This window comes from Saccopteryx bilineata, chromosome 4 (assembly GCF_036850765.1).
Source record: "Saccopteryx bilineata isolate mSacBil1 chromosome 4, mSacBil1_pri_phased_curated, whole genome shotgun sequence".
Classification (NCBI taxonomy): Eukaryota; Metazoa; Chordata; class Mammalia; order Chiroptera; family Emballonuridae; genus Saccopteryx; species Saccopteryx bilineata.
The window spans coordinates 83353188-83378938 of NC_089493.1; the positions used below are offsets into that span (position 1 = coordinate 83353188).

At 44.8% G+C, this 25751-nt stretch overlaps 1 protein-coding gene across 3 annotated transcripts in view; it reads left to right on the top strand.

Annotated features, from left to right (window-relative positions):
• The window catches only part of RASGRP1 (RAS guanyl releasing protein 1), a 93484-nt gene that overhangs the window by 59740 nt on the left and 7993 nt on the right, over positions 1-25751 (top strand). For 2 of the 3 annotated variants that reach the window (XM_066277152.1, XM_066277153.1), the window contains exons 5-16: positions 687-818; positions 2735-2888; positions 5908-6081; positions 7205-7321; positions 10412-10687; positions 12768-12848; positions 14140-14244; positions 17694-17803; positions 18492-18636; positions 19359-19395; positions 20107-20259; positions 21170-21555. In XM_066277152.1, coding sequence (XP_066133249.1) covers positions 687-818; positions 2735-2888; positions 5908-6081; positions 7205-7321; positions 10412-10687; positions 12768-12848; positions 14140-14244; positions 17694-17803; positions 18492-18636; positions 19359-19395; positions 20107-20259; positions 21170-21555 — 1870 coding nt within the window. Of the gene's footprint in view, positions 1-686; positions 819-2734; positions 2889-5907; positions 6082-7204; positions 7322-10411; positions 10688-12767; positions 12849-14139; positions 14245-17693; positions 17804-18491; positions 18637-19358; positions 19396-20106; positions 20260-21169; positions 21556-22784; positions 22924-25751 lie in introns of all 3 variants that reach the window. The other variant, XR_010731333.1, reaches the window with a different exon arrangement.

Sequence of the window (25751 nt, forward strand, 5' to 3'; positions counted from 1 at the left end):
GCTCAGTCTCACAGAATTTGGGTACCAAATGATACGGGGAGAGGTGGTCTTATTTATTTTTAGTCCTAATTATAAAATGTAGCTCATATTTATGCATCTTGAAAATACAGAAAAAAACTACAACTATAGTAATAATCATTCATCTCCAACAACCATTTGGTATATTTTCTTTGTTTTCTTTCCAAGTAGAGATGATCAAAACACATATAAAATTTTATATCCTATCATTTTTACTTAACTTAAATATCATTGAAAATGTCTCCAGCCATTAAAAACATGTTGTAGGCACTCATTCTCGCCAGTGAGCTGCCTGCTCAGGCCTCTGGAGTGTTTTCCTGCACAACCAATAAACTCTTGCTTTACTTGCTACAGAAAAATATTTTATAAAAATTTATTTCTAATGGCCATATAATAATCTAAGATATAATGAAGTAGGATTGCAGGCCCACCGCCCATCTCAGGAGCCTGGGTTTGTTGTAGAGAGCAGAGGACTGCAGTTTCCTCCCTTCGCCACTCCCCAGCCCAGCCCAGCCCCTTGTATTCTGTATATAGATACTCTGTATTCCCAGGAATAGAGAGGGGCAAGGCAGCCCCTGTCTTGTCCTCAGTCCTCCTGTGGGGAGAACCCACCAAAGTGGGAGTCCTTGCCTTCAGTTTTGGATTGCTCTTTAACCCCTACCTTGCAGGTATTGGATAACAGAATTCTGGACCATGTTTAAAATGGACGCCAGCTTGACAAACACCATGGAAGAGTTTCAGGAACTGGTGAAAGCTAAGGGCGAGGAGCTACACTGCCGCCTGATCGACACAGCTCAGATGTGAGTGTCAAGGTTTGGAGTCTGCAAACCATCTCAGCCCTGGGATGCAGCCCAGGCCGCTCAGCTCAGCCCCGACTCCTGGCCCCGGGCTGCTGCTGTGCCCCCCTCCCCGGGAGAAGCCCCTCAGGTAGGCAGGGTCACATCACCTCATCAAAGTGAAAAGCTTGACAGTTAACAAGCAGAGAAGGCTCCCGGTGATAAAGCTGTGGGTGAATAATATTCACAAGCAGGAAAAATGTAAGACCCAGTCAGAAAGAAATCAGGTAGCAAGATATTGACTAAAATATATCCAGATCATGAGAAACTGAAAGAGCAGTGACTAAACTCGGGCAGCTCGTGCCTGGGGGCCCCACCAAGTTAGAAAATGGGGGACTGCTGAAAAGTGTTGAACAGAGGGCTTATAACACATGTGAAGTCTATGAAAGACACTTAGACATTAGGAGCTGGAAGAGATCTCAGGAATATCTCACATTATTCTTGGATTTCTTATTTAGAAGGCTGGCTGGCTCTGGGAAATGAGAGCCCTCCCTAGTTTGGGAGTGGAAGGTACGCACACTATATGCTGAGATGTTCACAGCATATAGTTCACTTTGTTTTGGAATAGTGCAGCTCCCTAAGGTATGGCATTCTAGAACAGACACAAATTCTAGAGATTGTTTCATCCGGCCTCCTGGGAGACTTCAGCAAGGTTCAGCAAGGTTGTGTGACTCGCGGGCACACAGCTAGCTATGTGGATGACCATATGGGGCGTGCTGTGTCAGAGCCATGGCGAAATGATTTAAAATCATATGCCATAGTCCTAAATAAATCAGTTTAACAGTATAGATGTTCTGCACCACTCTGCTTAGAATAATACAACTTGAAAGATAAAAGAAATTTTTGAGTAACAGTTTCTTCATCTTAAAGATGCAGAACCTGTGCTCCAGGGCAGTTCTCAAACCCAAATCTCCTTGTCTCAGTGTACACCCTAGGTGACAGTCCTCTGCCAGTATTTTCCACAGTCTCTTTAGGAAGTAGTGGGATATTTCCTGACCAAACAGATTTGAGACATAGTGAGTGAAACTTGCAAAATTAGCAGTGCATCTCAGAGTCTGTAATGTGTTCATTGGCCAAGGGGGCTAAAGACTTTGCAGCATTTCCCAAATCCATTGGACCACAGAGCCCTTCTGTCAAGAGACAAGGGTCTCACGAAGAGCAGTTTGGGAAACATATCTGCAACCCACTGCCTCTCGGAGCAGCTGCTTCCCTTTGCTTCCTGCGTTCAGGAAATTGAGGCTAAATCAGAAACACATGGGTCAGTTACAAGAAAATGATGGGGGGGGGGGTCATTCTAGGATCAGCTAGGCTTCCTTGGAGACATCAGCTGCACCAGCTGGGACAGTGAGGAAATGCCGCAAGTCTGCTCAGTGACCACGTTTCTACACACGGTTTCCTGCAGCACGGCATCTCCTCTCCATGGTTCTCTGTGCTCTTCTGGCATGAAAATTACTCTCCTACCTTGAGGTTTCCCGCCAGCTAGAGAGTCCCTGTCACCCTTGCGAGAATGAAGGAACACACAGTAGACACAGAGAGGGCAGACATGCCGGGGCCTAGATGAAGGAGCCGGGACGAAAGGCCATGAAACTGTGGCCAATGCCTGAGACTCTGTCCTTCCCCCAGCCTTAAAGTAAATACCCTTTACCCACTTCCCATGGTGCGTTCAGAAGGTTCATAGAAAGCAGCAAGTTTCCTAGTTGCTGCCATGGAAAAAATTGATTTGAGAAAGCTCCATTAATGCATTGTTTTGGCAAAGGAAAGTTAGCTAATGGCTCTTTGTATATTCTTATGGGAAGCATGAATGGGTTGACTTGAATTCAGAAGCAATTTTGATTTATTCTTTTTTCCCATCTTCTCTATTTCATGTTTAACCACAAAAGCAATGGCCGTGACTGGTCCAGGAAACTTACTCAAAGGATAAAATCGAACACCAGCAAGAAACGGAAAGTCTCCCTGCTCTTTGACCATCTGGAACCAGAAGAGCTATCAGAGCACCTCACCTACCTAGAGTTCAAGTCCTTCCGGAGGATATCCGTATGTACCCAGGGGGCAGGAGAAAAACTCCCCAGAGGTATTTCTAGACATAAGCAAAGAAATTCAACAGCCTGTCCACCTCCTAACCCAAGAGGCCCATCAGTGCTAGTAGGCTTTCCCATCAGAGTGTGCACAGTACCGGTACACTAAGCCCTTTCCCTCCATCCTCCATGCCCACCCCACCCCTCACTCAAGTGACAGTACAGTGGCACACATGCTTACGTGTGTACACACACAAACACACACTCACACACTTTTTACCCCTGACAGTAATTAGGCTGCCATAAATTTTGTTTTTTAAGTTTAAAAAAATGGGTATGTCTTATAAGAGTTTGAGTTCGTTCTAGGATAGGCTTTGAATGGTTCTGGGACATCCCAAAATAAAGTAGATGTTACTGATCCAGTCCAGAATATACCTCAGCCCTTGAATTGGTGCTGACATGGCCTAGCAGTCGCCTGTGATTCTAGAAATAAACTGTGCTGACCCAAACTTGCTCCTTAAAACTCTAGAGATGATACTAAAGAACACTGATTCCATAGAAGAGAAGTTGTCAGCATAGCAGATGCCAACCGCCAATATGCTTTCCTGAGAAAGGACAACTTTACTCAGCCCCGGGCCCTACTGATAAGTAGTCTTCAACTTTGCTCTATACAGAGACTACCTGGTTGCTGGATGCATTTCCTAGAAATAAACACCTGTGGTCCGGGGATGAGGAAATGGAGGCCCAGAGGGGTGGCTTGACAAGGCCACACCGCTGATTAGATTAGGTGCTGGGGCTAGAATGACATGCCTGTCTCCGTCACTCAGCAAAAACTCACTGAGCCTGGCTCTGTTGGAAAGGAGTCCTGCGAACCAGGTTACAGGGGTCAGTCTGTCTTTTCTCCCATAATGTTGGTATCTGCTTTTACTCAGCTGTTTGCCCAGCCAGCCAGGAACCCTGCAGCTCTCTTGGAGATAAGTCTCCAAGTATTCATCTGGGCTAGCCCCCACGCCCCGCACTGGCAGCCGCCCACAGAACCACAGGACTTGGCTGGGAGGCTCCACCTGGGGAGTTTCCATCTGGCGTGCCTTCCCCTGTCACGGGGAGGGACACTGAAAGGAGCACTTATCACACTGAAAATCTGAGCTGTGGTGGAGCCCAACTGGCAGGGCTGCCCGGGCAGGCCAGCAGGACGTCTGCTGGAGGCCCGCACTCGGACTCAGGTGGCAGAAGCGAGAAATAGCACAGAACCAGGACTCGAAGCCTGCACTTCCCCGTGGTTGAGGCTGCATTCTGTTTGCAAAAGAAAACACCTCCATCTCTTTTGAACAGCATAGTCCCCTCGCAAAGGAAGACTAGTTACTTTTTGTTTTTCCTACACAGTTCCAAACAGTAACCCCACCAACAATTTTCCCTCCAACATGGGATTGGAGGGAAGTGTCTCCTTGCTCTGACTTGAATGGCATTTGATATTTTCTGTTTTATTATAACACTTTTTTTTGGGGGGGGGGTGAGACTACTGGGATAATTCTTTGATCAAACAAGTGGATTCAAAATGTTATATTTATAGTGGGAGTGAATTCTCTGGAATGAATCATGGGAATTTTCGAACCAGTAAGATTTTTGCTTTGTGTGTCCCTCTTAAGGAGTGGTTGTGGTGCTACTCATAGGTGTCTACCCATGAGTAATCACAGCACGGTAAAACAGGGCTCAGTTAATTTGCATTTATTTCATTTAGGCTGTTTTTCTCATCAGTGTCTTACCAGCCAGGCAGGACTGAAGTTTGTTTACTGAAGCAACACCCCTCCTGCTCTTCCTCCACAATCTCAGTGGCATAACAAAGCAAAAGTTTATCTTTCACTCACACTACATATCTAACGGGGGGTCAGCAGGGGCCTCTACAGACCTCAGCCACTTAGGGACCCAGATGTGGGGGGGGGGGCTCCGTCTTCATGCTTCCACACTGTCTGCAGCTGTGGGAAGGCAACGTGGCAAATTATTCAGTGCTCTTACCTTTTCCTCAAAGGTCACATCACGTTTACTTACATGCGACAGGCTAACCTATGCTACACAGTCACACCTGATTTCAGAGGGTGAGTTCAGAAGCAAAGAGCTGGAAATACCTGGTGAGCAGCACCGGAAACTTCACAGGAGCATTGGAGTAAGGAGACTGCTCCTCCCTCCCGGTTATCCTGTTTGAGCAGGATTGTTTGGGACAGGGACATGATAGCTACAGTCATCACTGACACAGTGATCTTCTGGGACATTTGTTTCACATAGGCTGTTTAATTGTCAACCATAGTCAGTGCTGTTGTCCAGTTGGGAAACTATGGTCACAGAGTGAGCTAACCAGGTTTCAAGTACCCAGATCATTTGGCCTCTGTTCAAGTTCAAAGTAAATTCAAACAGGGATGTTTTAGCATAGGGTAGTAATTATCCTATTAGCACCACCTCCCATTTATGGAGCTACTCTGAAAAGTCAAAGTGGTTTCACATCTTACCATGGTTGATCTTCATAGCAATTCCTTGTACTAGATAGAGCAGGTTTTATCTTCCCATTCTTAAGGTAAGAATGAGCTGGGGAGAGGGAGGCAGGAGGGGGTAGAGGAGGCAGATGGAGAGTATGCAAGTCTGGCAGGGAGGAGAAAGATAGTCTTCCGTGAATTTCTTTTTTTTCTTTACCTTCAGCAACAGCGGTGCAATTAGTACTGACATTTTTTTTCTGTTCAGCATTCTTTATAATTTAGAAGTACCAATACTTACCCAAATACAATATTTGAATTAACTAGTGTGTTGGATTAACTAGTTACATATCCACTTTTGCCTAATGACTGCTGGTGTAGAAAGACCATGCTGTGGGCAGAAGAAAGATTTCCTTCCCACCATTTTTGTCAGCCAAATAGATGACATACAGGAGAGGAGGGCCAGGAGCTCCTGTCCCATAGCAATTCCAAGCCATCAACTGAACAGAGGCGACCCGAGGCTCAGATCTCCCAGAACACCAAAGTATCAATCCTGATCCGTTTCTTTCCCCCCAGTTCACCGATTATCAGAACTACCTGGTGAACAGCTGCGTGAAGGAGAACCCCACCATGGAGCGGTCCATAGCCCTGTGCAACGGCATCTCCCAGTGGGTGCAGCTGATGGTGCTCAGCCGCCCTACCCCACAGCTCCGCGCCGAAGTCTTCATCAAGTTCATCCAGGTGGCTCAGGTGAGTGACAGTTAAAAGAGTGTGGCCTGGGCTGTGAGGTAAAGTGTCCCTCTGCTTGCAGCTCAGTCTTTTCCCTCCTGAACCACAGGAGTGTTGGTGTGTCTCAACTGTCCTGAGATCTCTGTGTGGCATTTCTTCTGTTCCCCACGCAGGGCAATATGGAGAGGGCCATCTCAGGGACCAGGACACGGTTTTTGATCTGTTTAGATATTTCACACTTTTTAGAAGGTGCTTACTAGCCTACATTGTTTTCTCAAATATGGCCCATATTACAAAGGAAAGGGCAACTACAGGTTTTCCTGGGACTGGAGTTGTCTGAGATGTTTGAATCCATGCTGTGGTAAATGTCTGAGTTTAATGTTTGAGGGACAGCATGTAAACATTTGATAACAGGCAAACAGAACACTGAGTCCTTATTTAATGCTGTCAATAGGCTCTGTGACATATAATGAAACCAATTTTAATAGGCTGATATAAACAAGAATTAGGTTTCTATGACATCTCATCAATGTTATACTGAAATGACACTGACTGAAACAATGTTATTCGAGGACCTACAGTACTATGAACACATAGTTGCGATTGCTCAGAGTCTAGCTACTCTGTCCCAATTACTGACCTATATAGGCACTGGAGAATAAGACAATCCTTGTCCTCAAAAACAAAACAGTCTGGTTAATTCAGTGTGAAAGATATATAAAGTTATGCTTTAAAGGAACATTTTCCCAGTTCTAGATGGTCTAGTAGACCTAAGTTTGGTACAGGGACTACCTGCCCTAATGCTAACCAAAGGTATATTAAAAGCACAGATCCGGGCAATCAGAATATCTGGCCATGGGCCAGAACTGTGTGTCAGACAAGTACTTTGGGTGATTCTTAGAAACCACTGATCTAGATGGTGGCCCAAAGACCAGCAGCACAGAGAGAGATGGATGACTTACTCAACTTGGGATCTGCTGGTCTGGACATAAGACTAAAGGGAGAAATGAACAGGAAATTTTAACACCTGGTCACCAATGTTTGACCAGCACAAGGAAGACCAGGCAGAAACAAAAGGCAGCCTCTAAGCTTGCATGTAACTGACATGTTCAGTGACTGTTCTCATCTGTCTTGTGTGTCGCAGAAGCTCCACCAACTGCAGAACTTCAACACTTTGATGGCTGTGATAGGCGGCCTATGTCACAGCTCAATCTCCAGGCTCAAGGAGACAAGTTCACATGTCCCACATGAAATCAATAAGGTCAGTGCTACTCTCTCTTCTGAAGCTCCTTAGCAGCATTTGTAGGACCAATGTCATTATCTTCCTTGAGGGGGGGACACAGGAAGCATCTGTGAACTGCACCACCCCTTCAACCAGGAAGAACACCAAGGAGGCAAACCCCAGGAAAACCCACAGAATGGGGACACCACAGATCTGAAAGTGACGGTGATTCAGTCTTGCCTCAGTGTCACTGGACACGTTCCTGCTGTTTAGCTGAAATAGTATGTGCCTCGTGCTCCTACGCCACTGAGTGTTCAGTCACCGTCTTTCATACTGACTCCCTTGCTCCAGTCTTTTCCTAAAAGGAATAGTGGTTTGGTTTGCACGTCAAGTGCACTTACACAGTGACGCATTAAAACTCTAGCTCTCCAGATTCCATGGAGAATGACATTCTGGGTAGCTGAATTTTCCCAACCAGATACTGGGAGTCCTCAGGTTATGACAGTCTCGACATACAACATTTCAAGTTTATGACGTTCACTCCCATAAAAACTTTAAAAAATTGAGATGAGTTTTGGCTTACACTGTTAGTGTTGTACTTACAGATTATGTGGGTGAACTAGTTTGGTTGCACACAGCAGACTAACACACAGTAATGTGGCATATGAGTGAGGGCATTGGTGTCCCCCAGTACACTTAGCTACGCCATTTTGGACTGTTAAAAGCACAAGTGTTCCGTTTGTATTAGGCTAGGGTGTGTTTTTACTTACACCAAAATTCAGGTTACGTCACTGTCGTAGGAATGGAACTGTGTCATAACCCAAGGACCCCATTACTGGAAATGAGTTTTTCAGGTGCCATTTTGTAATACTGTTTCACTGAAGAATATTTTTTTAAAATAACCTGTGCATCTTCTTACAATCGTAGATTTTACCTTTATAATGTAAGGGTGTTCTGAATGTAAGCCATTGTGATATACTACAGGTACCAATGCAGCTACGTATGGTATGGATTAGATCAGTGGTCCCCAACCTCCGGGCTGCGGACCGGTACCGGTCTGTGGGCCATTGGTACCAAATGGCCCAAAGACCGGTACTGGTCCACAAAGAATAAATAACTTACATTATTTTCGTTTTATTTATACTTAAGTCTGAATAATGTTTTATTTTTAAAAAATGACCAGATTCCCTCTGTTACATCTGTCTAAGACTCACTCTTGATGCTTGTCTCAGTCACGTGATACATTTATCCATCCCACCCTAAAGGCCGGTCCGTGAAAATATTTTCTGACATTAAACCGGTCCGTGGCCCAAAAAAGGTTGGGGACCACTAGATTAGATGATTGCTCTTTGAGCATTTTATCTCATTTAAGGGGACCGATCCTCCCAAGCTAGCAGAGACATCTGTGCCTTGTCACCCCATCGTTTTCCCAGGTGTTCAGCCTCCTTCTGGGATTCTCGAATTAATCATCCCTGCTCTCACAACGCGACCCACCCCACCCCAATGGTCTGGTGCCCTTGCTGAGACGAGGCAGAACAACTGAAGACTGCCCACGTCTCAGAGGTGACGGAAGGAAGCAGTCACACAGACTAACATGGCTTCGTGTCACTTCACTTAAATGTCACCTCCTCTTCAGTTTGGGTCCCCACACCAGTGCCTCCTTGCCTGTGGTGGCCTGCCCCTCAGGGTGGTCTGAACAGTGAATTAGTTAAGTCCTGCTTAAAGCAACTGTTCCCGAATAGTTTATCTCACCTTCTAAGAACTACGTATCTTCTTTTAGCTGTTAGCCTCTTGTTTGTGAGCACCTTCTGCTCTCACTAACCTGCCCTGTGAGCGTGAGGAGTATATGAGGAGGAGGCTTTCTTGCCAGTTCTGAGTGACTGAGAGAAATCAGGAGCCTTCTGAGTGAACTCAGAAACAGTCTTTACTTCCTGTCTTTGCTTCTGAGAAAGCTGGTCATCTCATACAGGGAGTGGGGGTCCGAGAACTCGCTGACCAGGTGTGTGGAAAGGACACCAGACCTGGCGGCCCCCTGTGGTGAGCTCTGACGAAGTGCTCCCTGGGGCTTCTGCTTCATCCTCTGTGTGTCTGTGCTGGGAGTTGGTCTGGTCTAGTCAGTCTCACCAGCTCAGGGGTTCCGTCAGCGAATGGATTGTCTCCTGCTTCCTAGACATAGGTCCATTTTGAGTTGTTAAGGCCCACAGAGCACAGCATAAAGCCCAAAGCACGGGCCACAGCTGCAGCTCCGTGTGCTCTCCCCATGCCGGCAGCACAGCCAGCACTTCCAGTGTCACTCTGAATGTTCAGTAACATGGTGTCTTGGGAGGGATTCAGAAGGGACCTGCATGGCTTTGGGGCAGAGGTCAGAGGAGGCGCATTAGTCACTGTATTCTTATACCTCTTTAATTTTTATATTAGGTGCTTAGTTTTTAAAGAAAAACTATAGGCCTGACCAGGTGGTGGCTCAGTGGATACAATGTCGGACTGAGATGTGGAGGACCCCAGTTCAAAACCCCGAGGTCACCGGCTTGAGCGCAGGCTCATCTGGTTTGAACAAGGCTCACCAGCTTGAGCCCAAGGTCGCGGACTTGAGCAAGGGGTCACCGGCTTGAGCGTGGGGTCACTGGTTTGAGCGTGGGTTGCTGGCTTGAGCCCAAAGTTCACTGGCTTGAAGCCCAAGGTCGCTGGCTTAAGCAAGGGGTCACTCGGTCTGCTGTAGTCCCTGGTCAAGGCACATATGAGAAAGCAATCAATGAACAACAGGTGCCGCAACGAAGAATTGATGCTTCTCATCTCTCTCCCTTCTTGTCTGTCCCCCTCTCTGCCTTTCTCTCTCTCTGTCCAAAAGGAAGAACTTCAGTGTAAAAATATGACCTTATTTAAGTTTTTCCAGTTATGTCGTAGAACCAACGAAAACATACATGTGTTTGTAAGTACACTCTGTGATGTTGACAGAGCTGGAGTTTTAATTTGGAAGTCATGATCTGCACCTTTTGGATGAATCATCCCCTGCCTGAGATCAGGGACAGGGTGAAATCATGGTAGAGGCTGAAAGTAAACAAAGTGGCCATTATGAACAACATAGCCTGCCTGGGAAGTACCAGTGATCGGGCCTCATCTGCTTTTTAGGTCCTGGGTGAGATGACTGAGCTGCTGTCCTCCTGCAGAAACTATGACAACTACCGGCGAGCCTATGGAGAGTGCACCCACTTCAAGATCCCCATCCTGGGGGTGCACCTCAAGGACCTCATTTCCCTGTATGAAGCCATGCCTAACTATCTGGAGGATGGGAAGGTGAATGTCCACAAGCTGCTGGCCCTCTACAATCATATCAACGAGCTGGTCCAGCTGCAAGAGGTGGCCCCGCCCCTGGAGGCCAACAAGGACTTGGTGCATCTGCTGACGGTGAGGCTCACACTTCCTGCATCAGGCCCTCTCTGCACCTTACCAAATATTAGTACAGTTGATCCACATAAAAACTGAAGTAGATACTGCTATTATCTCTGTTTTATGGATGGGGATACAGAGGCACAATGACAAATTTCTGGAGCCTGAATTCAGACCCAGGAGGTAGGACCCACAGTCTATACTCCGAAGCAATATGCCTTTCCAGCTCCTTGGGGTGCTTCCCTCTCCCTGCAAAGGTAATCCAAGCTGAGAGCAAATCAGGATACAAGCTGGCTGAAAGAGACAAAAAGAGAGACTGCGTGTTCTCAAAAAAGGATAAGGCAGCCTGATTGGTGGAGTACAGTGGGTGGGGCATTGACCTGGTACACTGAGGTCACCAGTTTGAAGCCCCTAGGTCACTGGCTCTGAGCACAGGCTTATTGTATTGGGGCCACTGATTTGAGTGGGGGAAACTGTCCACACAATCCCAAAGGTCGCTGGCATGAAAAACCCAGGGTTGCTGCTTTGAACAAGGGAACACTGGCTCAGCCCCAGTCAAGGCATGTGCAAGGAGCAATCAATGCACAACTAAAGTGAAAGCAACTATGAATTGGTGCTTCTCACTCACTCTCTCCTCTCCTGTTTCTCTCTCAGAAAAAAAGAAAAAGAAACAGACTGACAGAAAGGCAGACAGACAGAAAGAAAGAAAGAAAAGAAGAAGAAAGAGGTTCATTATTTGGATTCCTGTTCCTGGAAGCATTTGAGCTAAGGGGAGGCAAACATCATCTGTAATAGTGAAGGAGACCAGGATTTGTACTTGGGTACAGGGGGAGATCAGATGAACTCCCTTCCAGACCTGCAGTTCTGTAGTTCACTAGCTGTGTGACTGTGGGCACATAACTCTTAAGTCCTGTTTCCTCCTCTGTAAAATCAGAGGGATTAGTCTGTGAGATGACTTTTAACTGCTCTTTCAGTTATAAAATTATATATTGATTGCTTTTAAAGAGACAGCAAGGGACAGAGAGAAACAGTAATTTGTGTTTCACTTAGTTGTGCATTCATTGGTTACTTCCCATATGAACCCGCAATCTTGTCATTTCTGGATGATGTGCTAACTAACTGAGCTAACCAGCCATGGCCTGAAATTATACAATTTTTAATGTGCTTTTTTGAGAATGAAATAATTATAGCCTCTTCCTATCTCACAGGATGATTCTGATAGAGCCCCAGGTTTTGCATCCAGCTGGTGTCTAATCCTAGCTCTTTCTCTTAATGGCCAGGTGACCTTAGTCTTAGCCTTAGACATCATCATCTCTGGAAAGAGGCACAGACTCTTGACTGGGGTCAAAAATCCTGAGATGAAAGCTGTGAACATTCTTCCCAGAAAACTATACATAAGGCATATATGTAAAAATATCTTTGAATTCTGAACCTTCTGAAGCCCAACCATCAACTATACATTCAGAACAAGATTATTCATAAGACTTCTCTCTCTTCTAAAATTTTATAGTTTTTTAATATATATGGAATTTGTTAACTCTTCATATTGTTTAATAATACCCGTATTTAAACTGGGTTTGTTTGTTTGTTTTTTCACAGAGACAAAGCAAGAGTCAGAGGGAGGGATAGATAGGGACAGACAGACAGGAACACAGAGATGAGAAGCATCAAACATCAGTTTTTCGTTGAGACACCTTAGTTGTTCATTGATTGATTTTTCATATATGCCTTGACCGTGGGCCTCCAGCAGACTGAGTAACCCCTTGCTCAAGCCAGCAACCTTGTGTCCAAGCTGGTGAGCTTTGCTCAAACCAGATGAGCCCGCTTTCAAGCTGGTGACCTCAGGGTCTCGAACCTGGGTCCTCCACATCCCAGTTTGATGCTCTATCCACTGCGCCACCACCTGGTCAGGCTAAACTGGGTTCTGATGCAAGAATAAGAACGCTTGCCCTATTGCAGTAGTAGTTTCACCCTCTAAACTTTGTGAATTTTAAAAACAACTCCTAAGAGCCTAGAAGAGTAAACCACTGGAGAGGAAGAACCAAGAAAGAAAGAAACACAGCATCCTAGTAGTTAACCCTGTGGTTTTGCTCTACAGTTATCCCTAGATCTCTACTACACTGAGGATGAAATCTACGAGCTTTCCTATGCCCGGGAACCAAGGAATCACAAAGCCCCAGTGAGTGTTCATATTAAGACTCTTGCAGGTAACAGGTGCATTCATCTGAAGGAACAGACTTTTAGTTTAGTTTCATAGGAGGATTATGTGTCTACTGTGTGCCCAACCTTGTGCTAGGAACAGAGCAAGCTTTAACATATGTATGGGGAACGGTTCCTGACATAAAATGCCTACAGTTTTCTTGAAGAGATAAGTAAGACTGATGTATGAACAGTACATACCTACATGTTGTAAGAACATCAAAATGAGTGGTGGTATCAGTCAGTGGCTTAAAAATTAAAGCAGGAAGATAGTATTGTGGGCCAGAGTGACCCCTTCCTCCAATTTATTATGGTGGCCCCACATCAGTTTTTCTTCTCTGATACCTTGATGATAATGTGAGCACCATGCACACTTTCAGAAGCCCACTTCAGAGGATTTCCAGTGTGATAGATAGAAAAGCCCCATCCTCCTGTGGTCATCTGTGTCAGAGCAGTCTATTAAGCAGTCTTTGGAGCCCCACCCCCACCCCCCATGCAAAGAAGACCTCATATAGCACAGTCCTAGTGCTGTGCAGTTGGATCACAGGCTATCTGGTCCACCTCTCCTATAAGCGGGGTAAACTATTCCAGTCTTCCTCTGAATGACCAATAATTCTCCAGTGTCCTGGGAAGCTTCCCAGCCCCAGAACAAGTGGAAAGATTTGCCCCCACATGAGAAATTCAGCTCACCTGTTCTGGTGGCTAAATTTCATTGTCTCTATACAGAAAATCAAGTTCAAGCTTCCTATTGTAATCAAAGATGGTTCATGAAAATATTCGATAGATTCCATTTTCAGAATGTTAACCAACACTTTCGTGGAAAGGGCACCTTCTGTTTTTAGAAGAGATTTTAATTTGGGCCAAGTCTTAAATACTTCAGAGTGGATTCCATCTCAGTTTATCTAGGCCTCAGATAGTTTTCTTATGTGTCTTCCTGCCTTTTAGCTCTTTTTCTTCTCATCCATATCTCTACCAAATAGTAAGAGGAAATTTAAGTGATCCACTTTACTCTTTGTTGATAGCTTTGACAAAGGTTTAATGAAGAGAGAACTGAAATATGCAAGTAAATTGAGAATCTTAAATTATCTATAGATGGAGATAATGTATGTGAGGAGTGTTTTGTAAACAGTAAAACACAATACTTGTGTTAGCCAAGATTACTGTTCTAAATTTCAATATGTGGACTATGCCCAGAGCCCCCCAGATAGTGAAGGAATTGTAGATTACACTGCATTGTAGTCATGAGGATTTCTCTGATTGTTTCATTGTAGCCACTAACACCTTCAAAGCCACCAGTAGTAGTGGACTGGGCCTCTGGAGTGTCTCCCAAACCTGACCCCAAGACTATCAGCAAACATGTGCAGAGGATGGTGGATGTAAGTACAGTTGCGTTTAAGCGGACCGAAGCAGGGCACCCGCCATCTGGCTTAGTCTTGCATGTGGGGAGACGGGCAGGGGGCACAGTGGTAGAAACACATGGTGAGAAACTTGGAACTTGTTCCGATGTGAGCACAGGCAACCGCTTCTCATATTGTGGCTGCAGAGCATTTCAGACCACCACTTTGGCCTGACATGGGGGAGTGAGCCTCCTCTTAAAGGCCTTTGAAGAGAGTTTATATTTAAAAGTTACCAGTTGATTTGGGGTCAGAGAGAGGTTGGAAAAGATTTGAGTGAAAGATTGAGAATCTAAAACTGAAAATTTTGGCACCACTTGATTCAGTTCCCTGTCCAAAATGTTCTGCATTTATCCTTGTGGACCATTCCAGTGGAACAACAGAAAAGTAAGAGCCAGTGTAAAGCCAGTAGCCGCAGCCACCATCACACCGCCTGGCCCATGCAGGTTCGTATTTAATTCAGACAGACAGTAATGAAACAGAGCCAAGAACTGGTGGGCCATTACCTTTAATCCTACCTCGCACCAGGTAGGCGAGAAATACACAGTGGGAAAACACTTCCCTTTCCATTCAGGGCTCCCAAAGCCACTGACTCATCAGAGTATTCCTAGAATCAAAGGTTTTTACCTAACCAGCCTTATTCGCCTCTGTTCCCCATCTCCTTCTCTCTGCACAAACTGGCTTCTCCTTCAGCACTCCGCCATCTTGGCTGCCTCTCTTCTGCAATGCTGATGGCAGGATCTGAGCGAGAGCCCCCAGTTTGCTTCATTTTAGAATGTAGAAAATTAAAGCCTTTAAGCCAATATACAAATAGGGAAGTCTCTGATACAAAGCCACTTATCTGAGGCATAAATGGGATTCCTCAGAAGAGTGCACCACCCCCCATCATGCAACAGTTAAGGGTGTGGGAAAAGCTTAGTGTTGAGAAGATCTTAGTATTAGAAGGATGTTGAAAAGATCTTAGTATTGGAGATGACGTCAGAGTAATGGCAGAGTAGGAAGCGATACCGATAAATCTCCCCCAAAACTCAACAAGATCTTCAACCAGAAACAGAAAAACCTATACTTGGAGCCTCCAGATGCTTCGCAATACACTCAAAGGTATGGTCGAGTGAAAAATTGGCTAAATATATAACCAAACCCCGAAGGAAATAGGGAGTAAGAAATGCTCCGCCTTCCTCACTAACCTAAACAGGGCGGCTTTCTCTGGTAACTGTGAATATAGAAACTGAGGCGGGCAAAGGGGGTGAATAGATCCAGGCCGCAGCACAAACGGCCGAACCAGGCTGTGGCACGGAGATCCAAGCCAAGGAAAAACTGATCCTGTGGCAACCCGGGCAATACAAGCTAACACTTGCGCCAAACCCAAACAAAGAAAGACAAGCGGGGCAGCCATTTTACCCGATCTCCTGGTCAGTGCGCAGTTAGTGGGCGAGAGATTTCTTCCTAAGCCCCGGAAGTGGGTGCCCGTGTTACCCCACAGAGAGGCAGAGTCAGAGGCCTTTCTGTGGGCCGAGGGCAGAATCTCTGGGCAGCCCCAGCGCCCTGGGAAAGCCGTGCACGGGAGGGAGCGAGAACTAATTCCAACGGTGGAAATTTTCCGTGCTGGTAGGGGTTTCACTCAGAGGGAAACGCGGCCGGCCTCATATCCTGGTCTGCGCGCGCAGATAGTGAATGAGAGATTCCTCCGAGTGCCTCGGCAGTGCGCGCCCGTGATATAGCACAGAGGGGCAGAGTCAGGGGCCTTTGTGTGGGCCCCAATATTTAAAGTCCTGAAAGAGAGGAACTTTACTGTACCCATCAAAGCTATCCTTCAAATATGAAGGAGAAATAAAAACATTCACAGATACAGAAAAGATGAGGGAATTTATCATCAGAAAACCCCCACTCCAGGAATTACTAAAGGGGGTTCTCCAATCAGATACAAAGAACAAAAAAAAAACAGAGCCACAAGTAAAAGCTCCAAGAAGAACACAATAAAACCAAATTTAAACTGTGACAACAAAAAGAAAGAGGGGGAGAAGATGGAGATTAACAGTAGCAAAGAACGATGGAGTGCAAAAGTACTCACAAAATAGTTCGCTACAATGAACAGGGTAGGGACCCTTTTTATCACTCAAAGGTAACCACCATTGAAAAACCACCACAGAAGCACATGAGATTAAAAAGATAGCAACAGAGGAAAGATGTATGGAATACAACCAAATAAAAACAAAAGATAGAAAAACGAAAGAGAAGGATCAAACAAGACACAAAACTAACAGAAAGCAAGATATAAAATGGCAATAGGGACCTCACAAGTGTCAATAATTACACTAAATGTAAACGGATTAAACTCACCAATAAAAAGGCACAGAGTAGCAGAATGGATTAAAAAAGAAAATCCAACTGTATGCTGCCTACAGGAAACTCATCTAAGTAACAAGGATAAAAACAAATTCAAAGTGAAAGGCTGGAAAACAATACTCCAAGCAAATAACATCCAAAAAAAAGCAGGTGTAGCAATACTCATATCGGATAATGCTGAAAAGATCTTAGTATTAAAAGGGTGGGAAAGGCTTAGTCTTAAAACTAAGCCTTAGGCTATGAGGACCTTGCCAGCTTACAGCCTGTCTCCCACACCCAATGCAAACTATAAGCGAGCAAACATATACATCATATTTACAAACTTATTTGACTAACAGCCGGAAAGTGACAGGACAAGAGTGGCTGAGGATTCAGGGGAGGAAAGAAGCATTTCCCACTGAGCTAGAGCTTCACAAAAAGGTGCAGGCTGGGCTGAGCCAGGGAAAGGTGAAGGAGGGAAAGCACTCTGCTGGGCAGTGAGCACACTAGCCAGGGTGATGGCATAACTGATACGCTGATGGACTGCTAATGGATCAGTGGATCAAGAGCACCCATCACCATCACCAGATGTGACCCACCCATTTTTGCAGCAACAATGAGCACATTTCCAAGTTTCTCTCATTTAGGCGGAGGAGAGGCGTTCAGCAGCGGCTCCAGCCCCTTTGTCATTTGACTAAAGCAGGGGTAGTCAACCTTTTTACACCTACCGCCCACTTTTTTATCTGTTAGTAGTAAAATTTTCTAACCGCCCACCAGTTCCACAGTAATGGTGATTTATAAAGTAGGGAAGTAACTTTATAAAATTTATAAAGCAGAGTTACAGCAAGTTAAAGCATATAATAATAATTACTTACCAAGTACTTTATGTCGGATTTTCGCTAAGTTTGACAGAATAAATCTTTATAAAACAACTTACTATAATTAAGTCTATCTTTTTATTTATACTTTGGTTGCTCCGCTACCACCCACCATGAAAGCTGGAACGCCCACTAATGGGCAGTAGGGACCAGGTTGACTACCGCTGGACTAAAGGGAAAATGATTGATTTCTCTTTGGTAATCACCAAAAAAACTCCCTTTTTTCAGTCTGTCTTCAAGAACTATGATCATGACCAAGATGGATACATTTCTCAGGAAGAATTTGAAAAAATTGCTGCGAGTTTCCCATTTTCCTTCTGTGTGATGGACAAAGACAGGTGAGGGTTTGTGGAAAAGAATACGTGGTTATGAGCCCTTTAGTAAAAAGTTTATGGGTATGGCATTAAAAGATCTTATAAACTTGGATGTGTTGCTCTGATCACGTAATGAATATTTGGGCTAAGAGAGCAATCATCAAATGAATGCCTGTCTGACTTTGGTTTGGACCTCAGGAGACCATGATGCCAGTTTAGGTACAGTCAACTATAAATTTACGAAAGTCTTCCTTCTTGTTTTGTCCTTACAGATTGTGAGAAACTAATATTTATTAATAATTTGCATATTTTTCGCAAGATTATATAAATTTTATCTTGATTCTCTATACACAAAACTGAATGTGTGGTTGGCAGGTTCCAGTTATGCATCATGTACTCTCTGAAGTCAGAAACGGCAGCACAGTGTATTTCTCTCCCTGTACAGTTTCCATCATTTCTTTTTCAACTCCTGGAGATGGTTTTTAAATTAGTTGGGAAAGCCTAGTTTAGCCAAACAACAACTCTATAAAAATAAGTAATGCTTCCTTAACTGCTTATTACAAGCTATTCATGTATGCTTAAGAGGAGGGCTCATGGAAGTAATTAGCAGGCAGTACACACTGTGCAGCACTCAAGGATGAAAAGGAAGGTAAGTTTCTGATTAGAGGGCAGGCCTGCTCCCCTCACACCCTCGCCTGTCATGTGTTGTTAGGGAAGGCCTCATCAGCAGGGACGAGATCACGGCCTACTTCATGAGGGCCAGCTCCATCTACTCCAAGCTGGGCCTGGGCTTCCCTCACAACTTCCAAGAGACAACCTACCTGAAGCCTACTTTCTGTGACAACTGCGCTGGATTTGTAAGTTGTTCTTAGAGTGCTTCAGGGCTGAATTTGAGGAGGGGTCCAGGACAGGTGAAACGACTAAGTCAGGCAGAGCCCTCACAACCCTTATCAGCGCATCCCAGCTTAGAGCCTGAGCGAACACCGAGAATAGCCTGGCCCCAGAGGCACAGTTTTTACGTCACTCACCTTTTCCCGATCCTTCCTGATTTATTTTTCCCTCTGGTACATGAGGCCTTGTATTAAAGAAGTATTAACTTTGATATATATTCATATGCTGTTTCATATTTTTTTAGGGAAAAGAAATATGAGACATCCTCATCCCTCCCCACTTCAAAAGGAACTCCCTTTAAGAAGTCCTCTGGGTGCTGCTGCTCCTCTGCTCACCACTGACCAAATTTCCTCTCAAACTCAGTCCCCGACCCCAGGATTCTATAGATTATGTTCTTTAGTTTGGGGTCCCAAGAAGGCTGTTTGTCCTATGATTTGACTTCTGGCCTGGAGAAGGCCTGACTCATAAATCCTACGAGCTTCTTGAGAACATTTGCCTCTGATCAGCACAAACCTTCCTATTTTCAGTTTAAGGTCAGAAGGGACAATACATATGAGAGAGGAATGAGGCTTCCCTCCCACTTGAGGAAGAAAGTAGATGAGGGGAAATCAGGAGCGGTATCAGCATTAGCCTCTTAGCAGGTAGATGAATGAATGACGTGTGGTGTATTCTGTCTCTTGTCTCATAGCTCTGGGGAGTGATCAAACAAGGATATCGATGTAAAGGTAAGGCTCAGCTTTGTTGACTGCATTGTTTTCCCTGGCCTCACATGTTCTCCTATAGTAGTCGTCCATTCAGTCCACAACTTCTCAGCACAGCCTCCTCCTCAAAGGGTCTCAAAGGACTCCGAGAGTGACTGCCACCACACAGAAGAGAGGAGTGCTGAGTGAGCTATTTTCAGCTTCCCCGTACAAGATCCTTTCCCTGCATTGGAAATAGAGATGGCTGGTAGGAGATTATGGTCTGAGATGGTCATGGAGACGTGGATCCCCAATGAAAGGCACAGAATCACTTTGAAACAGAAGTGATTACCAAAGGCCCTTGTCAGCTTTCCTTTTATCAGTAGGCCTCCTTGTGACTAGAACAATTCAGGAGTGGAGGAAAGGAGCCCTTTTACTGCAAGGAAGAAAGAGTTAAACAGACCCCACAGCTGGGAGCCTCCAGAGGATCTCCTCGGAGTAGGCAGTATGTGTAGGCTATCCAGGACCAGCTCTCCCTTCTGAGGTAACCACTTCTGCTCCTGAGACTCACGGTAAGGGCAACAGCTAGACTGAGATCCAGGACTGACCCAAGTGAGAATGCTGGGTTCATTAGGAATGTTAGGTATCCTAGCTCCAGAGGACAGGCATGTGTGACAAGAAGGCCCTGTACAAATGTGGTTCTGAGACCCTAGAGAAGAAAGTGAAAGACTTTCTGACCAGGTGTCTTGTCCACAGACTGCGGGATGAACTGCCACAAACAATGCAAAGACCTGGTAGTGTTCGAGTGCAAGAAGCGAGCCAAGAACTCAGCAGTGCCCACAGAGAACAGCACCTCGGTGGGGCCAGCGTTCAGCCTTTGCTCGCTGGGAGCCAAAGACCTGCTCCATGGTAAGTAGGCACAGGGAACAGTCATTTTGGAAAGTGAAATGGGAAGGGTGAAGTTTTCAGGGAGGAAAGATTACCTTTATCCTTCTCTTTCTTAATTAAAACTAGCACAAATACCATTATGAAAGACATGCCGGTATAACATTTTTAATAGAAAAGCATACTTTACAATTACTGCTGAGTCTCTGCAAACCAGTAAACATATATAGATAATCTGCTGTCTATCTTAAAGCCTGCAGCTCATCTCAAACACATCTTCTCCTATTCTACTTTTCTAGAAACTTAACTTCTTTTGGTTAATATTTAGGCTAGGTAAGGGTGTTATTTCAAAGAAAACCAGAATGACTCTTCTTTCCTTATCAGTATCAAACAAGAGCAATACATTTGATACACTTCCACAAAGTCAAAACTTCCCTCTCACAGTTAAGTTGTGCCTGTTGTACAAATGGGCAAACAGGTGCTACAGAGAATTCCTACCAGCTGTTTAAGGCCACCTGTATCACAAACAAAACCTGAGTGCCAACAGCTCCCAGATCCCAGGGTCTACTGCACGGAGTTATGAAGTGTTTGCCTATATATCGACCTTACCCTCTTTAATCTATGAGTCATTACAGCATAGAGACAGGGGCTTCCATTTCTCTGCAGAAACAGAAACCCTCTAGGTAACCTTTGTGCAAAGAAAAAAAGATGCCCTTTCCTCAGGGAGGCTGCAGCCTGATAGCAGCGGCCACAGCTTGGCCAGCAAAGCCCTGAATTTCAGTCTTCACCCCCTAAACTGGGTACCTGAAAATGAGTCCACTGGGGGCCTATCGAATTCCTATAACAATAACAAAGGTCTCATTTGAAACTAAGGCACCAATCTGAGTGTCTGCTCTTGAACTACAATACTGACATGTCATGCTCCTTCCCACAGCACCCGATGAAGGATTGCTTCCATTCCCCAATGGGGAGGCTGTAGAGCAAAGTGAGGAAAGTAAGGACCGGACCATCATGCTCATGGGAGTGTCTTCACAGAAGATTTCTGTTCGGCTGAGGAGGACTGTCTCCCACAAGGCCACCCAGACAGAAGCGCTGCCTTGGATTGACAGCGAAGGCCCTTCTGGTCCTTTTACACTGACTTCCCCAAGGAAGACGGCCCAGGACACTCTGTATGTGCTTCCCAGCCCCACGTCTCCATGCCCCAGCCCGCTTTTGGTCAGAAAGCGAGCTTTTGTCAAGTGGGAGAATAAAGAATCCCTCATAAAGTCAAAGGAGGAGCTCCGTCACCTCAGACTCCCAACCTACCAAGAGCTGGAGCAGGTACCTTTCCCTTTGTTGTCGGACTCTCTGAGCGAAGGGGGGCTGAACCAGGGGCGGACTTACACGCTGAGGTCCAGACCAGGCTGATTACTAGCAGAATAAAGCAAAAAGAGAAATGAAAAAAAAAGGATTCTGGCTTTCTCTCAAAGAAACCAGTGGGGGCCCTGATTCACACGGCATGAACACAGCAGGATACGTACAGGCTCCCTACTGCTATAGCTACCATTTCAGTGTCAGTGCCCAAAATTATTCACAGCAGGCTCCTAGAGAAAAATATATTTGTACTAGTCAGTTTCACTGTACTGACACCACACCCTTTTCTAAATGGAACTTGAAGTGAACGTGCCTAAATCCTAAATTTTTACTCTATTCATCAGGGTTATGTTTTGGGACCTTCATGGTTGCCTAGGCATCTTCCTAAACAAAGGCAGGTGATCTCTGTGCTACCAAAAACAATAAATAAATTTTAAAAAGGAGGGTATTATTAAACTCACCAAAGAAAAAGCTCCCCTCTATAAATGAGGGAAATAATTTCTAACACATCAGGTAATGTGCTGATCTTCTATATATATTAGAACAGTTAAATAAATAGTAGCTGCTAAATGCACAGTTGAATATAATCTATAGAATATAAAAACTGTGCTATTGCAGTTTTTTCTATTAGGAAAAATGTCAAATAATGTACCTATTAGAGGCAAAATAAAGTTTACCAAGAAAAGGAGAACAAGACTTTGGGAATATGGTGCCAGAATGTGAGGAAAGGGATAATGAGGTTTAAGAAAAAGAAGAAAGGAAAGGAAGAGATGGAACAACAGGTAGTTTCCAAATATTCTCCTCTGTAGGGTCAATTACTAATGTGCTTCTTTGTGTTTAGAGTGCAAAGCTCAGAGTACTTAGAGCGCTTGTCATGGGGGTAATAGTTTCTTACCAATGACAGGTAAGTTAAGTCATTTTAGAGATAGGCCAATTGGAGCCATCATTATCATTCACCTTATTAAAGAGGAGAAATGCCAGTCTGCCTTACCCACCCCTTCCCCTCAAAAACATCCCCCTTCCCCCAAAAAACATCAAGTTTGGCAATGTGTTTTTGCAGGCCTATCATTATAAATATAAAATCAATACCTACCTAGGTAGAATTCCTTAAATAATTCTACATAGTACACAGTGAAACTGTGCAAGACAGCCTCAGGACCCCTACCTTGTTCTCAGTGTTGTTCCTTCCCTGTCAGACTCCCAGAAACTGAGAGGCACATTTGAAGAAAACAAGTTACATACATAACAGAAAAAGAAACTCTTGGTTTGGTGCCTGAAACAAAAAGACAATATTAGGAGGAACATAAGATAAAGAACAGAGTTTCTGGATGAAAGGTACTCTCTCTTGCTCAGATTTTTTTTTAATTTTTCTGAAGTGAGAAACGGGGAGGCAGAGACAGACTCCTGCATGCACCTGACTGGGATCCACCTGGCAAGCCCACCAGGGGGTGATGCTCGGCTCATCTGGGGCGTTGCTCTGTTGCAACTGGAGCCATTCTAGTGCCTGAGGCAGAGGACATGGAGCCATCCTCAGCTCCTGGGCCACCTTTGCTCCAATGGAGCCTTGGCTGCGGGAGGGGAAGAAAGAGATAGAAAGGAGAGGAGGAGGGGTGGAGAAACAGATGGGTACTTCTCCTATGTGCCCTGGCTGGGAATTGAACCCAGGACTTCCACACACCAGGCTGACACTCTACCACTGAGCTAGCCAGCCAGGGCTTCAGATTATTTTTAAGACATCCTTTAAGATTCAAGGTAGTCAAAGATGGTAAAATATAAGCCACACAAAATCTTTTCTCTTCAGAGGTAGAAAATGCCAAAAGTAACTTTAAAAAAAAAATGAAAGAAATCTTGAAAAGTGAACTCAATAGAATAGAAAAAACTTTACAAAGATCTGTTTGTAGCCCCAGATGTTTCTTACAACTAGTTATTGAACTGTGTGACATGTTTGGTCTTCTGTAAAATACAGGCCCAGAATTCTATGTGCTTTCTTTACAGTTTGCTCCAGATCTTGACATTTAAATGCCTATGAAAAGGTACACTTTAGTAGGAATGGAAAGAGATGAGAAGCATCAATCATCAGTTTTTTCATTGCAACACCTTAGTTGTTCACTGATTGCTTTCTCTATGTGCCTTGACCACAGGCCTTCTGCAGACCAATTAACCCCTTGCTCAAGCCAGCAACCTTGGGTCCAAGCTGGTGAGCTTTTTATTATTTTTTTGTTTGTTTTTGTTTTTGTTTTGTATTTTTCTGAAGTCAGAAACGGGGAGACAGTCAGATAGACTCCCACATGCACCCGCCCGGGATCCACCCGGCATGCCCACAAGGGGGCGATGCTCTGCCCATCTGGGGCGTTGCTCTGTTGTAACCAGAGCCATTCTAGCACCTGAGGCAGAGACCATGGAACCATCCTCAGCGCCTGGGCCAACTTTGCTCCAATGGAGCCTTGGCTGCGGGAGGGGAAGAGAGAGACAGAGAGGAAGGAGAGGGGGAGGGGTGGAGAAGCAGTCGGGCGCTTCTCCTGTGTGCCCTGGCCGGGAGTCAAACCTGGGACTCCTGCACGCCAGGCCAACGCTCTAGCACTGAGCCAACTGGCCAGGGCCCTCTGGTGAACTTTTTGCTCAAGCCAGATGAGCCCACACTCAAGCTGGTGATCTCAGGGTGTTGAACCTGGGTCCTCTGCATCCCAGTCCGACACTCTATCCACTGCACCACTGCCTGGTCAGGCAGCAACAGTGATTTCTTGCTGCAAGAAGTGAGTAGTAGAAAGATTTCAGATGATGTAGGGCAGGAATAATTCCTACCCACTAGTACCAGAACTTATAAACCCTCTCACCATCTTCCCAATTGACTCTCTTATCCTTATCATAGAGACTTAGGGACAAGAATTCACAATTGTGTTTTTTTTTTTAATTTTAGTGAGAGGAGGGGAGGCAGAGACAGAGTCCCACATGTGCCCTGACCGTGATCCTCTTGGTTAGCCCACTAGAGGATGACACTCTGCCCATTTGGGGCCCTTGCTACCATTGCAACTGGGACCATTTCTTTAGTGCCTGAGGCAGAGGCCATGGAGCTATCCTCAAGGCCAACTCACTCCAATTGAGCTATTCCTGCAGGAAGTAGGAGAGAAAAAGAAAGGAGAGGAGAAGGGATAGAGAAGCAGATGGGTGCTTCTCCTGGGTGCCCTGACCAAGAATTGAACCCAGGACATACAAATACCAGGCCAATGCTCTTACCACTAAGCCAAGTGGCCCTGGTCAGGTCCACAATTATGTCTTGAAACACAATGAGTCCACTTTCCCATTAAGTAAAATCCTTACCATGACTCATCAATCTGAAATCCAGCAGCCCAATCCACAGCTTGCCCTCAAGTTTTGCACTCTGAACACAAAGCAACACATTAGTAATTGACACTATAGAGTAGACTATTTGGACAACTGCCCACTGTCCCCAGTTTTCCCATCATTTACTCTCCTACACTACTCTAGCAAAGGTGAAAAATAATGTCAGAATTAGAAAACTAATGATATATTAGAAAAGTGTGTTAACCACTTAAAGTATAAACACTTAAGGAGTGTTAAAAAGGAACTATTATTTAATTTCTCAATGAATTCACAGAATAAAAAGAGGTAAACTGTGACATTAAAATATAAAAGGGGAAGAGTAAGAGTGGAAACTTTATAGGCAAATGAAGATAAGGTGCTAGCAGCATAAAAAGGACTATTTTATCTAGGATATTTTTTATAAGCCACATGGTAACCACAAAGCATAAATCTAAAGGGTTATGAAACATAGAAAGGGGAGACTGAGCAAATAACCATGGAAAGACCACCACTTTACAAAGGTAAACAGGAAAAGAAACAATGAAGATACAAAACAACCAGAAGGCAAACAATAATATGGCAGTAGTAAGTCCTTATATATCAATAATCACTAAATATAAATAGGTTGAATTTCCCCAATCAAAAGGCATAGAGTGGCCATATGTATTGGGGGAAAAAACAAGATCCAACTTACATGCTACCTGTAGGAAACTCATTTTAGCTCTAAAGACACACAGGTTCTAAGTGAAGGGATGGAAGAAGATATTCTATATGACTAGAAACAAGAACACATGGCTGTAGCCATACTTACATAAGCAAACTAGACTCCAGGCAAAAAAACG